At 39.8% G+C, this 18,001-nt stretch overlaps 1 protein-coding gene across 1 annotated transcript in view; it reads right to left on the bottom strand.

The window, feature by feature from the left end:
* Positions 1–18,001, bottom strand: part of SLC6A2 (solute carrier family 6 member 2) — a 1,509,850-nt gene that overhangs the window by 341,283 nt on the left and 1,150,566 nt on the right. Inside the window, exon 9 of the mRNA XM_086945193.1 lies at positions 10,825–10,937. Coding sequence (XP_086801319.1) covers positions 10,825–10,937 — 113 coding nt within the window. The remainder of the gene's footprint in view (positions 1–10,824; positions 10,938–18,001) is intronic.

The following is an 18,001-nucleotide window of genomic DNA, read 5'->3' as shown; positions in this document are numbered from 1 at the left end:
TTGTATTTAAAAAAATATATATATAGCTGTCTCTGCTTGGACTGGGGGAAGGTAAAGACACTCCCAGGTGATAACCTCATTATTACTTATCCAGTTTCCTTATTTCTCCATCTTAGATTTTTACTCCACATTTGTTATTCAGCAGTCTATCTGCTAATCTCTAAATTAAGCCCTTAGTTTTATTTTTCAGTTGTTTAGCAGTCATGTTAAAATTTAGAATCTAATACATCATCTTTACTCCCTGGACTGAAATAATACAGCACCCAGCCTAATAGGAGACAAAGGGGTTATGGTACTAAAAGATTGAGAAGTAAAAATATTTGCAGAAATTTTGAAAAGGAATTATCAACAAGGTAAAACAAAACAAAAAAAACGAATATATATATATATATATATATATATATATATATATATATAGATATATATATCTATATATATATATATATATATATTTATATATATATAAATATTCGTTCCACAAATCTTCAAAATTACGAAGAAAACAAGACACCCAGAGCTTCAGTTCGAGGATTTATTTGGCATATGAACAAATCTCCACAACGCGTTTCGCCATTACGGCTTGGTCACGCTATGTGTATGTATGTATATTACCTACTGGCGGTCGCCAGTAGGTAGTTATAGTTAGGATTATTTTCAATAGGAAAAATCGCAACATTCTATTGGGGATAACTTTGGCGCCGGTTGAGGAATCTGCCTGAAAATTTCCTCAAATTTGCCTCGCGGCGCTCCGGTCCTTGCCTGAAAGTTTGGGGGGATTCGTGAAGCGGGGGCCGAGAAAAAAGGGGGGTCCCAAAACGTGTTTTCCCCATGTTAATTTCCATAGGGTGGTCGACCTCACTTTTAGCCCGAACGGCTGAATGGATTTCCACGAAACTTGGCAAAATTGTAGGGACTGGTAGCCCGATGTGCCTTTGCTATGTCTCAAGATATGTGCTCCAGTGGATTTTGAGTAATTTAGGTTCAAAAAAAAATATATATATCTATAAGCGCGCCCCGGTACGCGCACCAGGGCGCTAACCAGCGCGCTACGCGAGTTCGCGTGCGGAAACCTGATTGGCTCTCGGGTGTCTGTCAACATTCCAAACAGTCCGGAGCGGCCGCCATCTTGTGTCTCGGTAGGTTAGAGACACAAGAGGTGGAAAAAACAAGAGGGGAATGACCAAAAGGGGGCAGGATAGACCCCCCTGACCCACTAGGTTTGATGTGAGGGCCATATAAAAAAAAATTCGATTTGCGAGGGGGGAGCGCCCGGTACGCGCACCGGGGAGCGGACCTGGGAGCGTACCATGGGGGAAAAAGAATGACAGAATTTTTTTTAAATGTAGCCTTTTTTTATAAATTGGAGGTAGTTCTGAAAAGAACTGTTTTCTTTCTTCTTTTTGTTGTTTTATATTTTTTTTTATTTTTTTGAACATTTTGTACTTTTTTTGGCTTTTATGAACTATTTTATATTTTTTTTAATTATTTTTCTGGGGAGAAACAAAAAACAAGGAATTGAAAACGGCTCAACTGGAGCAAAAAAAAACCAGGAAAAAATTATGGATTTTTGGGGCATTTGTGGTTGTCACCAGCACGGTTGATGAGCTTTATGCTTTGCTCCCCATAGGTGATGGTTTTCCCACAAAAAATACAAGTGATCTTGTTATGTTATGTTATGTTATTTATTTATTTCTATAGCGCGCGGCTACTCAAAAAGAGTGTCCCGGCGCTTTAAAGGAGAAAGAGACAATACTGCAACATAAGAAAATCTTGTATTTCGTAAACTGGGGTTGAATGTTTGGGACCATCTCTCTTGTCTCTGGTCCCGATGGAGTGGGTTGCTTTCTTTTTGAGGTGCTGGGTGAAGATTGGGGAAGGTTACTGGCCAGTTCTTTCACCTCTGCCGCAGCATAGTTGTTGGGATGCTTGCGCTGCATGTGGCGAATCATGGTGTTATTGCCAATTGAGTATTTTTTGTTAGGGTTCCCCCTTGAAAGTTCCAAGATACAGCTTAGGCAAGTCACCTTTGGCGCATTCACCTTTTTTAGGCCACTTGGGATGGAAAAATCTCCCATACAATTTGTGGCTTTGGCCTATATGGGGTATTGTCTTCTGGCAGAAATGTCCTCCTCCCCTCCTCTTCTTCATCTCAACACGTGTGGTATTGTGGTGGTCCTCTTGGTGGTGGTGGTGGATGAAAGGCTCCTGCTGCTGCTACTACTAAAGCCATTTTTCAGTCCAAAAAAGTACAGAGAGGTCTTTCAACAGGTCTTCTTCACTCAAAGTGCAAAGTGAAAATGAGGAAAAAAGGTGGGGGCTTTCATCATTAGGGAAAAAAAACTGTCCTGACCCAATGAAAAGTGTTAATTTCAGGTCACATGACCAGGGCTTTCATCATTTGGAAACCAAAACTGTCCTGCACCAATAAAGTGTTATTTTTAGGTCACATGACCCGACGCGCTTACGCTACACGCCCCCGGCGCACCCCGGGTCGCGCCCAGGGGCGCGTCGGGTAAGTGCATTGGATGCTTACGTTGCGCGATCGAATGCGCTCGAGTGCTTCCGGGTGCGTTTACGCCGTGCGTATCACGCGGCTACGCGATACGTCACGATGAAGTTTTCGTTCGCGGAAAAAGCGCTAACGAGACGCTCACCGGTACGCGCCCTGGGGCGCGCCGCAAGACTGCGCTTTCTGGTGCGCTCACCGGGACGCGCACCGGGAACGGTCCAGGGCAAAAAAAAAATAACATATACATAAAAAAAATAGTATTACATAAATATACATTATAGGATTCATTATAAAAAATATTACATTTCATAGATATAGAAATTTGCTATTAAAAAACCTATGAAATTCACTGAAAAAACCAAAGGTTTCACACCAGTTATAGTTAGGAATTAGCATTTAAAAAACCTTTGAAATTCACTGAAAAAAACATAGGTTTCACACTAGTTATAGTTAGGAATTAGTATTTAAAAAACCTATTAAATTCACTGAAAAAACCAAAGGTTTCACACCAGTTATAGTTAGCTGGAAATTTTACTGACATAAAACCATTGAAATTCCCATGTTATAATTAGTTGGACTCACTATAACTTACGCGCCTGCAATGCACTGCTGATGAGGTCACATATTACATCACTCATGACATGGTCAGTGACATCACTCATGACATCACTGATGACACCATCCTTGTGACAGACCTCCTTTCAGTGTAATGTAACCCTTGAAACACATATTCAAAAATAGAAACTAACATTTACAAAAAAATGGAGATACCCATACCAGTTACAACAATCAATTCAGTAATACCACCATCTATATACACATCCACTCATTCAGCAACAGTTCTATATAGTCACTCATACATATACTCACTCATCATATGTAGTGATACACATATACATCCTGGTACACACCGACAGTCTTCCAAAAGTTACTCACACACATACTCACACATGCAAATAAACTATTGAACATCCATTTATTAGCATATACAACTATACACACACTACCACCTTACTTCTAAGGAAACTTACACATACTTACTCTCTTAAACAATCATTTATAGAAACACATACTTATTTAAACAGGAACTCTTACAATCTCTCACTCTCACATATACTCACTTATATACATCAATACTCACATATACTAGATTAAAACATATGTAGTTACTCATAAAGACACTAGTGAGGCAGGCATTCACTCACTAACACACACATATATACACTCAGCCACCCATACAGTCCTGCACATATGCTGTCTTCAAAACACATACAAACAGTGAGCCAGTCACCAACCCATGCAGCCACTTATACACAAAGTGAAACACTGATACATATATTTAAATATTTAAAAATTACTCGCTAATATATGTATTTACTAAGAAACACTTAATAAGCCAGTTAACCAATCAATATTTTATTTAAAAAAGATCCATTTACACACTTATTTAAACATTTATTCTTCCATCGACCTTTACAAATACATATATAAAACATATTTATTTTTCAGAAAGACACACATTCACTGGATGGTGTCATCAGTGATGCCATGAGTGATGTCACTGACCATGTCATGAGTGATGTAATATGTGATGTCATCAGCAGTGCATTGCAGGCGCGCAAGTTATAGTGAGTCCAGCTAACTATAACGTGGGAATTTCAATGGTTTTATGTCAGTAAAATTTCCAGCTAACTATAACTGGTGTGAAACCTATGGTTTTGTCAGCGAATATATATATATATAGATAGATAGATAGATAGATATACATACACAGAGGAAGTGATAGCAACTCTGTAGTTATGGGTAGCTTTATCTTTCTAATAAAAACTTTTTTTTCTTTTGCTAATTCCTTTGGCATTGTTCGAAGAATCGTACAAATCTTTGTAAAAAAAAACATTATCTGATTTTGCTATGGTGTGGCAAGCTTTTTGCATGTCAATAGAGTCAATTACAAAAAAGTGGGTAAAAAAACGGACATTTCCTATTTTAGGTCCCATAGGAAACCGTGGACAAAGCTATAAAAACCCAACCGAATGGATTTACACCAATTGTGGCTTAAAAGTAGAACTTCTCTCAAGAAAGTGCTTTTGCTGGTATGGTGTAAATTCATTCAGTGGCTTTCAAGAAATTTGCTTGAGAAGAATTGTTTGAAGGCTTCAGATTAAGCCTTCCCTTTCAATCAAACTTGGAAGAAAGAGCTATCCAGACAGTTAATTCATGAATGGTCCATCAAACCAGAGTCACAGACCATTCGCGAGGAGAGCTCCAGAAGGGTGATATCCCTTTGGTGAAGCATGGCTGAACAGGACTTACTGCTGTGGAAAAGAACAGAGAGGGAGCTTCCGTGAAGTCAGGCCGACAGACGATGCACCCTCGTCAGAAAGAAACGTAGGTGGGACTAACCTCGGTCCTCAGAGCAGTTTCAAGCCAAAAATGTCTAAGTACCAAGTAATGGATTTTGTCTATCTGGATGCCTTAACCACCAGAACCAAGGGTCTAGGACTGGAGGTGTACCACTTGAGATTTCTGGGCTCGCTCAGGCTGGGTCCAGATGCAGGTTCAAGATGGCTGGAGCCTTTTCTGTTCCTGAGGGTCTGATCAGGCAGCCAGCCAGCTAGCCCTTGGTGTCGCTTTGGTTGTCCTGAATTGAAGTGATGAAACAGGGCTAAAGCATCAGGGCAGGCAACTCAAAGTCCATGGCAGGCTTAAGGTAGCAAAGCAGACCATCCATGTGCAGCAAAGTACTCTTGTGGACTACAGAGCAGGACACAGCAGCAGGCAGTCCTCTGAAAGTCCTTATGCAGGTCCAGAAAGTGAGATGAAGAATGGGTCTGAAGCTCCTATATTTATACCTGTTACTTCCTTTGAAGTAAGAGAAGCTTCCAGAGTATTCCCTTTGGAGTTCTTGGATTTCCATGTTTCCCCCTCCACTGGCTCCAAGCTAGCTGCTTTAACAATGCAGTGGTGACAGGTCCTTTATGTGAAGGCAGGGCACGGCCTATTCAATTGCAAGCAGTGCTATGCCTAGCTTCGCCCGTCCATTTTGCCAGTTGTGGGCCCATCCAGGCAGACCAAATTCCTCTATTGTGTGACAGTCAGGGAGGAATAAACAAAGACCAACTGCCAACAGGTGATCCAAGAACAGGCTACAGGTATCAAATAGGGCAGAAAAAGGCCAACTTTCTAATAGTGGCATTTTCAAAATTGTAACTTAAAATCAGACTTTACTATTGATAGTGTTTTTAAAATACAATTCCTCAATCAAAAGTTAGCACTTATTAAATGTAATAAGGCAACCCAATGTTATCCAATGGGTGTGGTAGGCCTGACAGTAGTAAAAAACAAATGTAGGAGTTTTTCACTACCAGTACATGTAAAACTTAAAAGTACATGTCCAAACTATTAATTATAATGCATGCTGCCCGTGGTTCTACCTAGGGCCTACCTTAGGGGTGGCTTACATCTAATATGAGCGAAGTGTAGGGTTTTGAAAGGGGGTTATATTGCCATGCTTAACTGGCAGTTTAAAATTGCATTCAGGCTGCAATGGCTGGGCTGGGATATGTTTTACGAGACTACTTAAGTGGGTGGCACAATCAGTGCTGCAGGCTCACTACTAGCATTTAATTTACAGGCCCTGGGTATATGGGTACCACTCTACAAAGGACTTATAAGTAAATTAAATATGCCAACCAGGTGTAAGGCAATTTTACCATCTTTAAGCGAGAGAGCACAAGCACGTAAGCACTGGTTAGCAGTAGTAAAGTTCAAAGAGTCCTAAGGCCAACAAAAACGAATTTCAGCAAAGAAGGGAGGGTAAAGGCAAAATGTTAGTGGGTGAACCTCCAGAGAGCACCAAGTACAACACCCCTCAACTGCAAATGCACTTGTGTACTGTTTTGATGAAATGTAAGTGACCTATGTGAGAAACTCTACCCACTGCAATGAATAAAAAAAAATGTTTCACTGTAATGGTTTCAAATTTGTAATCACCAAATTTCTTCCTGCAGAAGAAACACAATGATTTTTCTAGCTGACCTGCAGATCAATATATTTACTGATATCAAAATTATTGGACAAAATTACTTTCTTTCTGACAAGCATATCATTTTTGTGGGGGAAGAACTGACATTATCTGTCTCTGCATAATATTTTTGATACATTCCAAGCTTTTAAATGCTCATCATTCAACCTAGCTTTAATAGTTACTCAAAAACATTGATTTAAACGAGATGTTTTGGCGGGAAAATTTGGAAAGAACTATTTAAAAAGAAGGCAGATTGATTTTAAGCAAAAGAAACACTTATCTAGTCTGTATGTTGAAAGAGAAATTAGATCAACTATAATTTAAAGCAGACAGACACATCAGGTTTAAAATAATCTTGAACACTTTGGGTGCAGTAGTATGAAATTGCCCATGCATGGTTTTATCATTCCCGCCACTATTTTACCTGCACTACTGGGGTAAGAGACATATTTTGTTTGCCCCTGATCCTGGCTTTACCAGTTATTGATAATTCTGCACACCAGCAACTGTTCCAATTTCACATTTCACCAGGTAATATCTTGTGCCAGTCACATGAAAAAGAGGTGAGAAAGAGAGAAAGTGTGTTGAGATTGAAAATGGCAATGTCACTTCTGCATGAGGTATTCCATTCTGATCTCAAAAACTCTTAACAGTAGGTTCATATGGTTTGATAGCATAGTGGGTAGTTTTTTTCCCATCTTACATTTTATGGAGGACAATGTTGTTTGAGAACGCCATTGCTTTTTTGTATTTACCACTTTTTTTTTTCGTTGTCATGTTGAACAGAAAATTACAGAAAGTCTGAGTGCAGGTTTTAGTGCAGTCTTCACTAAGCTGTGCCTTGACAAACAATGGTTCAAATGTGTATGACTTTCCGAATAAACTGGAGATACTATTAATGTGGCAAACCATTTGTTCATTCTGAAGTAAGAACACTTTTTACATTCACATGCATTCCAAACAAGATTGCGTAAGCGGTCTCTATATGAGTCTTAACGAGGCCAGTATTTTACAATTTCAAAATTCTTGTATTATTTTTCACCCCACCAAAAACAAAATATCCATGAAAATACAGTAATTCTGGGGATCTTTTCGAAATGGCCCACTCTGCAGGGTCTCCCCCAAACTTTTTGCCTTCCTCGTCCTACTCTTTGCTGACTTTGTTTTTGTTGGCTTTAAGACTGTGTGTACTTTACCAGTGGTAACCAGTGCTAGAATGCTTGTGCTTACTCCCTAAAACATGGTATAATTGGTTTACAGCTGTTTGGCATATTTATTTTACTATTAAGTACCTTGTAGGGTGGTATACCATATACCCGGAGCCTGTCAATTAAAAGCTAACAGTGAGCTTACAGCAGTCATTATGCCACCCACTGAAAATGTCTCAGGCCAGCCATTGCAGCCTGAATGCAGTGGCACACGGCCATGTCAGCTTGGTACTTAACCCCTCTTGCCAAGCCTTAAACTCCCCTTTTTTATTTATAGGTCCCTAGGTAGCCCATAGGGCTAGTTGCTGTGTATGTAAAAAGTAGAACATGTACTTTTGAGTTTTACATGTCGTGGTCGTGAAAAATTCCCAAACGAATGTTTCCCTACTGTGAGGCCTATCCTTCTCATCGGATAACATTGGAGATTCCTTATTATATTTAAATACTGTAATTCCTAATTGCCAGGGAGTAGACTTCTTATGTTTGGTACCTATGTACATGTAATGATAATTCCTCTTAATTGGCACAGTCAGATTTACTAAGACACTTTTTAAAATGGCACTTTTTAAAAAGTTTTCATTTTCCTGCGCTTAGCCCTGCGTGCCTGCAGCCAGTGTCCGGTCCACATCTGGGGAGGGTAACATCTGGGTTTTGGGTATTCCCCCCTAGACAGCCACACACAATGGGAGCGTAGGTGTGACTTGTTGGGGCATCCTCGGAAGATGGGAGGGAGGAGCTGGGCACAGCCTCACACTTACACCTGAAGAGGCTGCGTCTCGTCCCCATACAAAGAGCTGTATTGCCTCCTGCAGTGAGTCTGCAGCCAGGGCAGGAAGGGAGTACATCTGTGCAATTCAGAGGCCATTTTTTTTCAAGTCTCCCCACATCAAAGGCACCACTAGGTATAAGAACTAGACCTCAGACCCTACCACTTCAGTATGCTTCTGGACCTGCGGATACACGGCCAGAAAGAAGGACTGCTGTGCTGCTGAAGATCTGCCACTCCACAAGACTGATGCTCTAGAAGATATGCTTTCTTGCTGGGTGTCCTCCTGCCTGCTGCCCTTCTGGTCTGGGTGAGAAAGACCAGACCTGCATCACTTGATCCCCCAAACCCAGAGTGAATCCAAGGGCTAGTTGGCTAGCCTAATGATTTGAAGTTTCAGGACCATAATAGACTTACAAATACTCTGCTCCTGAGTCTACTCTGCCAAGTGGTGACACCTCAGTCCTGGACCCTTGAAAGCGGGCCTAAGGTGCTTGCTCTACATTGTATTGCTGCTGTAGAGACTGAACAGGTACATCACCACTACTGTGTGGTCAGAACTGACGCATCTTTAGCATTGGGCGAATCAAACCGGTGCAGTGCCCCTATTTGCCTGGATCAGACCAGTACATCACTGCATTCGTGTGGCTCAGAGCCTCGGCTCCATCTTCTGAACTACAACTGTGTGGTGGTCTTTCAGGGAAGACCTCACATCTACCAAAAAATGTATACAAAGTTCATATGGATAATATTTGTTAGCAAATACCTTCTAGTTATAAGGGATATGTCTCTCAACAGTCTTCAGCTGAATCTGTAGGGAAACTGTAATCATCAGAAGATTTATGAGAACAAAGAAAATACCCCTGTAACAAAGCATTCTATGGAGGGTAGAAAGCCACCTCTCCCCTGTGGGAAATATCTGTGATTATTGTATATATTTTGCTCTCTAGAGATTGTTTGAAGTGATCAAAATAGTTAATGATGTGAAGAGAGTTTACTAATCAATAAATCAGATTGTTATAGAATGCAAAACTCTGCAGGGTGTCATGTCAGTGTTACAGTCACGGTTTTCTATCAACTTCTATATTTATGAAAATTGCCAACATTTGCTGTTGACTGGTGTATTTGTAAACATTATGCACCCCAGAAATCACAGATGATTGCAAGGGTAAAAGGTCCCTTTGTGAATGAATACCAATGCAGCCAGATTATTTTAGGACATTTCTCTATGGCATAATAATTTCCATGTTAACCCATGTTGTTACAGTAGGGCTAGAGCACCAAAGTACGCCCTGTGATGGGATGATCACTTAAGAATGTAAATACTCAAGCATAATAGGGTGAATGTTCTTGAACAATGAATACAGCAAAAACCTATACATATTTTTCAGAAAATCACCTTTGATTTCCTGCGCCTACTCCAATACCATAATGAAAAAGCAAATCCCTCTATTGACATACTTGTATTTATCCTTGAATTAGGGAAAGTCTGAGATTCATCACTCACTATTTGAAAATGCCTTCACTAAACGCTTGCCATTTTTCACCCACTCTAAGTAAAGCAGGCACACCAATTGCAAAACCTCCAATGGCCAGTTAAAAGTGTATGTCAGCAGCAGAGACAGAGTAGTCTCCAGCACAGACATACTGAAGGTCCACCCAACTCTAAAAGAAGTGGTCTGAACTTCTGTACAGCAGAAAAGCTACTCCATTATCATTGCAATGGATTATCCTTTCCGCCACACTCTAAATCAGGCCCTTAAATATGGAGTTAAACCACTCAAATTTGTCTTAACCTAGGTTTTGGTATGCATCGAAAAAACAAACAGATTAAAGTCAGTTCAAGAAAGATCTAAAAAAAGCTTTCTTTTGAAAGAGGCTATCAACTTAACTTCTGGCTCCTAAATTCCATTGTTACATATTGCACTGTGTTTTCTTACAGCTTAATGTCAAACCTTGGCTTCTCAGCCTAATCAGACTGATCAACATCCCCTTTCCCTATGCCAGAATTTGACTTCTTCCTCTCTATTTTTCCTATTTCTCCTCCCTTCACCCCATAGTGCATTGTAGCATCCATCTGGGCAACATGTAAAAACTTCATCAAACTCCTTAAATAAATAAATACATAAATACATAAATAAATAAATAAATATGCACAACAGTCACTATTTACTGATATTGGCCTCTTTGCTCCTTCACCATCTTCGTTGCCATACCCTACCTCACACACACTAAATATACATAATGTTTGATCATGTCACAATTTCAAAGGATAGGAATACAAAACTGCAAAACTGCAGCAGAAACTACTTACAGCACTGTCAATGCCCAGAGTCAGCAGCATAATGAAGAAGACCACAGCCCAAAATGTGGATCCTGAGAGAGTTGAAATGGCCTCGGGGTAGATAATGAAAACTAATCCTGCTCCTGTAAATGAAAGATACATGAGCGAACATTTAGATGACTCTTGTTTGATTGAGCAAAAGAATAATTCACTGGATGAAAATGTGTGAAATCAACAGTCACATTATCATATTAGAATTGTCCACATTACTACATTCTGCTGGAACTGGGCCAGATGCAATCCTTCTTGAATGGTTTCACAGTTAGCGCCCATTATACATTGTTGCTCAAATTGTGCTGGTAAAACAATGGAGTAAATGATAAAGTAGTGCATAAATAAAGTCAGAAAGACTATTTTTGTACGCGTTTTCCATTTTGCCATACAAAAGTTGGAATCAGATGCAAATCTCGATCAAGCAAAATGTACAGACAGTATTTCACTGGGCATATTTTGCACCGAACTCTTATGTGCACTTAGGGTAAGATCATTTATGCATAGCGTGGGAAGGATTTTTTCATTCAGAGGCTCTGGGTAATTGTTTATGTTTCTTAACCTTTGCCTATTAGAAATGCGCCTGCTACTTTGAGAGGTAGAGTGGCAAAACTACAGCTAGGGAGGAAATACATTACTGCATTTTCCTCCTGATTTACGATGTCCTTGACAAATTAACAGATTTTCCACCCAACTCTTAAGTAAGTCTTTAATCTTTCGCGATGGTGAGGATGCACACTAGCACCAATACTAACAGACATGCAGCTCAGAGATGAGAAACATAAGGTCCAAAGATAGAGACCAAATATTATATTATTATTATAATAATTAGCACTATTTTGATAAAGTGTGTAAATACTCCTAAGGGCATCCTGGCATTGGGTGGGTGAAGCAACAGTCAAAAATAGCGGAAAGATAAAGACTAAGAGGAAAATCCATTGTTTAAAGCTTCTTCAGACGACCTTTTGGAGACAACAGTGGAAGATTGATCCAGAATTTGGCAGCCATGAAGGAGAAAGTCTTATTTCTTTGACAGAGGGCACCTACACCAAAATGGCTGAGATAGATCTAAGGGAGTGAGTCGGATGATAATGTGTTTGAATGTGTCCTTCAGATAAGTAGGTCCAGAATTGTGGAAGGCATGATGGACAAAACAAAGTGCTTTAAAATGGCAACGTTCAGCCACAGGAATTCAATGAAGAATTTTGAGGTGAGATGGCGGTATAGGCAGGGCACTGGCGTAACAAAACTTGAGGGGGCCACCCTACAAGGCTCGTGGAGGGCCCCCTCCAGGCTCAATCAGGTGCTCGGACCCCCCGCACTGCAGGGGCTGCCGGGGCCTGGGTTACGCCCCTGCGACAGGTAGGTCTAGGACATGCCTAGCTGCTGAGTTTTGCGCAATCTGTAAAAAACGAATAAGAAGATCACATAGGCTCAAGTAGATAGCATTGCAATTGTCCAGGCGGAATGTTATGAGAACACAGACTATGGTTCTTTGAACATTCAGTAGAAGTAGTGAAAATAGTGAAAATAATTTCCTAAGCATCATAGTGGATTAAAGCAAGTACTATAAACCCGAGTGATCTTTTTAGAGTAGGAATTATTATCAAAGAGTAATCATATATTCACAGCCAATAGGGATGAACTAGGGGGCTGGCCCAACAATATAAGCCGTTGTAAGGATGACTAGATGTCTCGTAGCTTGCCAAAAAGAAGCATTTCCGATTTTTTGCTATTTAATTTGAGGCACTCAGGGAGGAGCAGAACTTAAGAAGTGTTGTGTGTTTTATGTTATGTTAAAATATTTTGTAAAGTGTGCGTACACCGGGCTTGTTTCATGGCGCTAGTCTGAGAGGTGCCTGACCCTAGAGAGTTACTCGTAAGCATGTCTGAATAGCCAGGTCTTGAGGAGCCTCCTGAAGTTTAGGAGGTTGTTGCATGATCGGATTTCAGGGGGGGAGAGAGTTCCAGAGTCCAGGAGCTAGAACGGCAAACCCAGAGCCACCCATGCGCTTTAGTTTGAAGTCAGGGGTTGACAAAAGGTGCTTATGGGCCGAGCGCAAGCTGCCTGTGGGTATGAGCCTATAAATAAGCCTATCCAGGATTTTCGGGCTCCTTCCAATCAGGGATTTCAAGATGAGACAGCATACCTTGAAGGCGCAGCACTGTGAGATGAGGAGCCAGTGTAGCTTCCTCTTGAGGGGGGTGACATGGCGGTGCCTAGAATGTTGAAAAACCAGTCTTGCTGCTTGGTTCTGTACCATTTGCAAGCGTTTGGTTAGGTAGAGCGGGATGTCAAAATTTAGTGATTTGGCGTAGTTGTGTCCGAAGTGTCCTATATGGGTAGGCTCATCTGCTTGTCGTCAGCATATAACATCATATCAAACTGAAAAGATCAAACAAGTGATGAAAATGTGGAGATGTAGACATTAAAAAATACAAGGTTCAAGGAACAGCTCTGTTGAACCCCGCAGACTGAATAAGATCCCGTTATTCTTGGGATACCCACAAAATAAATATAGATAAGCAGATCTCGCTCCCTGCCCTTGTAACAACCATGCTGGCCAGTCGGACCTGCATATTTTATTATTTTGTAATAACTAATCTGAGGAAAGGAAAATATTTATACTTTCAATCTTAAGGCACCATAAATTCAGGCAATGCCGGGTTGCCATGTATTTTCTAAAGGCTTTACCAGACCCATTTGTATGTTACTGTATTACTTCATTCCTATGGGCCTGTTTTAGGAAGAGGGAAAAGGTGGGACCACATTTTGATAGAACTATGTAATTTTTAATCGTGAATTGTTCTTTCCTTTTATATAAATGATTTTAAAGTCCTATTTTTGATCACAGCAAACTTGTTTAATACTTATTTTAAGCAATTTAAATAAGTGCTTAATAACTTGAAAGTATTTCATATGAGCTGTTGTGCTTTTATGTTCAGTTTACGAAATATCGAATAAATCTGTGTGACTGACTGAATCACGCAGGCCATAGGGTGAACTGATGATTTGCAGGGGAGCATGAGAACTGATTGAGTTCTATTAGATAAAAATACCTATATCCATCTCTGGGAGTCCTTAAAATATAATATTGGAAGAGTTGTTGGATCTGAACGGGGATCCCAGAAACCTTTAGTGGAAAAACCTGCTAGCATTAGACTCAACTAGGACAGCATTAGAATTTCTCTACAGAAAAGGTTCAACATTCTGAGAAATGACTAAAGGAATTTATTTAAAATTGGGGTCTAATGTTACATCTTCTGATGTATAGAAGAACACGCAAATCCTTCATTATAGGATTATATGGTGTGTAGGATATTCCTACCCAATTACTTTCACCTTACTAACCCAATTGAATAGGCAATTCTACTAAGAAGGTGACTTTCTGATGTTGTTGCTGAATCCAAAGTTTAAAAAAAAATATTTATTTATTTCTTGGGATACAGTTCAAATAGTTTTCATTCAACAGTTCCCGCTATCTAAAATGGCAAAACCATTGACAAATTACAAGAAAAATTACTAAAGAAAGAAAAACAGCAGCTCAACACTAATTTCATTCATTATACCTAAACAGTACAGCATTTAAGCTTGATCCAGTGATATCAGTTTCCAGCAATTTTACATATACAAAAAAAGGGTATGTATCCACCAAATATCTAACACAGTAAAGTAACAGTGCACATTTAGTATTTGTATGGTCAAACTAACTAATGACTTGGTGAAAATAAAGTGCAAAAGACCTGATGTTAGCTAAATGGTAGACACTATTAAATGACAATGCAAAAACAGTAAATTGCAAGCTTCCCCTTCCCCTTCCATCTGAAATTGAGTCAGAATATGTACAATATTGACCAAATGCCTAACACATTAAAGTAACTTTGGCAAGGTTCCTCTATAAATCTATATCTTTGTGTGCTTCCTCCATTTTGTCCAAATATTAACAGTAACTGAAGAACTATTCTGCCAGAGTTCCTTATATCAGTAACTCAGATAATCATTCACTTTTTCAGGCCTGAAGAGTTTCCTAACCAACCCGGTTGTACGATAAACTTCGGGTAGGGAAAAACTATTAAGGAGAGAGACCATATGTCTGTAAGAACAACCACAAGATACATCGGTCAGGGTATTGCTTGAGCAACTGCTAAAAAACACGGGGAAAGATTGGAGCAGCATACCAGGGGAGTTTCAGCATGAATTGCTGATATTTAAAATTTATGGAAGAATTGTCGCTTCTCAGCATGAATGTTCCGCAACAAATTATACCTCACTTTCTTCTGAATTTTTAATTTTTTGTTTATTGATGGCTGTCATCAATCTGGCAATACTATATTGATGGAAAATATATAATATTTAAAAATTGCTAAACTGAACACCCTGCATGGAAAAACAACGCATCTGCACAGCGATGGAAGTTAAATAATACATTCTAAAACATGGAAGTGCCAGCCTTCTTCAGTCTTAGGTAAGAGAAGTATTTTTATGCTGGTTCTGGGAGATTTATTACCCATATAAATGATGTACAACTACTCTACAGCTTGTTAAAAAAACCTGCTTTCAGCTTACAAGGGACGTTTATTAAGAGTAATAATATATGAGGTAGAATCAACATTTCTATTAGTGATATCTAACCAATTATGGAGATAGGAAGTCATTTTCAAATGGCTAAAAGAGAATAGATTTTTGATAGTAATGAGACAAAATGTAAGCGGTAGCTATCTACTTCAGAATAAATATCCCGAAATATCTTTTGGGATATGGATCATAATTAGCCCTAATATCCAAGTGTAACATATCAGTTGTGGTGTTGAACAAAAGTGATTCAGTCTTCGGTTTGTTAATTTTATATACCCCCAAACCTTGTGTATCTCTGAACTGCTTGCAGAGTTGTCTCAATGTTCTCCCTATCAGGGGATAGATACTGGACAATATTACATGCATATAATTTTATTTTTGCAGCGCCAGGTAAGGGAGGGCAGATACCTTTAAGCAATCGAATATATTGGGCCAAGGTTTCTATAAATAAGGGAAATAAAGTAGGCGATAAAGGGCAGCCCTGGCAAATTCCTCTGAAAGGATACACTGTTTCCATGCTTTGATTGATTATTATAACGTGGGCCGAAGTATGTTCATACAATCTGCCTATGGACCTTGTGAGCTTTGATGGAAAATGTAATTTCTCCAGAATTTTAAACAGAAAATCCCAGCTCACAAGGTCAAACGTAGCCTCTGAGTCAAGAAAGACTATGGCCGCATGGATATTATCAGTAGTAACTAGAACAATAAACTCAGCCAAGTAGTAAGTATTGGCTCTCAGACTGCATCCCTTAATAAAAACCACTTTGGTCAGGGTGAATCAACAGTTTCGTCACAGCACTAATACTGTTAGGTAAGATTTTTGTAAAAATCTTGCAATCCGTATTTAAGAGCGTTATTGGTCTATACGAGGATGTAGCAAATTCATCTTTCCCTTTCGTTACCAGGACTCCTTTTTTTTAAAAGAGGGTGGGATAGGGCCCCCAAGTAAGTTGGAATTAAACAATACAGAGAGTGTGGCTACTAATAGAGGGCAAAAGAATTTATACAACTCTGCCTCAGTGCCATCTTCCCTCCAGACTTTAGAACTGGGTAGGTCTTTTTTCTACCCTTTTTACCTCCTAAGGACTCATTAGATGTGTTAAAAGAGCAGCAGATTCGTTACTTAACTCAGGGAGGTACACTTCCTGAAAAAGTGTTCCACCAAGGCTGGGTCCCACGTACCCACTACCCTTTTATATAGAGAGTCATGATAGTCCAAAAATATTTGCCCAATATTTCCCATAAATTGATCCATTTTCTTACCCTCTTCATACACCTGACAATTGCTGGTACAACGGTTAAAATAATTACTTTCCCCTGAAAGAAACCCTTCAGAGCCTCTCTCTTTTCCTGCCATATATGCAGAGAGTAAGAAGACTGCGCGGCCAGAGCTTTACAATACACCTTGTTTGACACGTTCAGTAAGCTATCCTGCTTTTTTTTGTCTTTCTTTTTTTGAGAGGCCAAGATAGAAATCATAGACCCCCAAACTGTGGCCTTAAGTGCCTCCCAAACAATAGCACCTTCTGCTGTTTGGGCATTAATAAAAAAAATGTTTGGTATCTGTTGACAGGGACTGAACATAAGATTCCATGTCCAGCAATAGTTTATCAATATCCCATTCCCTGACCATTCTTGAATGTGATGGGGGAATATTAAAACAATCAATGGAAGGCCCCTACATAATATTGGAAGGACATTTTTGGGATAGTTAAAGTGGCTAGGAATAAGTCTATCCGTCAAGCAGACCGATATTGTTTAGAGTAACAACACTTTGCTTGTGGGATTTAGCCTACACTATACATCTTGTGCCCCAAGCAGAGAGTAGAGATAAATAAAAATATGTTCTGTATTTTTCTTATGTTGCCTGCAAGTTGGGTTTGACAAATCCAACCCTGGTAAGGGAAGAGTTAAAATCATAGGTATCCCAGGAATATTGCATAGCTTCCATAACAGTGACTGAAAAGGCTTGCTGTTATAGTGGATGGGGCCATACAAACAAGCATTGGTCTCTTTATCCAAAGCGGGTCAGGGAAGAATATGAGTGGTGTTTATGAAGAATGCAAAGAATGCAGAGAAAACAGTACAGGAACTGCCAAGAAAGCTCCTTTATCTGAAGAAAAACAAGAACTCCACAACCCCTGCACCCACATATCGACTTTATAAAGGCAAATCCTCTAGGGAGCCAAACAGAGAGGCTCCAGATGGCTGAGAGCCTTCCTCCGCGATAAAACTGACTTCAGGTATACACCACAGTGCACCTCATTTACAGCTGGGAATGCCGTTCAAAAGCCTTCGCCATACACACTGTTAGCTTCTCCCCTTTCTTGCTTTTCTGAGATGTGGTGTTCATTCCCCCCATTGATCCCAAGGTATACGGTAGCTGAGACAGTGGCAACTATAAGGGACCACCACATCGACATTTGACGAGACGCAGCATCAGGCCACCATGACAGGATTAGGCAGTGCACCCGGCGACCAAATCTCCTGTAATCCTTCAACCCTGAATCTAAAGTTGTCTGACCATATTGAAGCAAATTGACAGTCAATTTTTCCTTTGCTTTGTTTTTCAGCTGA

This window comes from Lissotriton vulgaris, chromosome 12, assembly GCF_964263255.1.
Source record: "Lissotriton vulgaris chromosome 12, aLisVul1.2, whole genome shotgun sequence".
In the NCBI taxonomy this organism is placed as follows: Eukaryota; Metazoa; Chordata; class Amphibia; order Caudata; family Salamandridae; genus Lissotriton; species Lissotriton vulgaris.
This window is presented reverse-complemented; position numbering and strand designations above follow the sequence as displayed.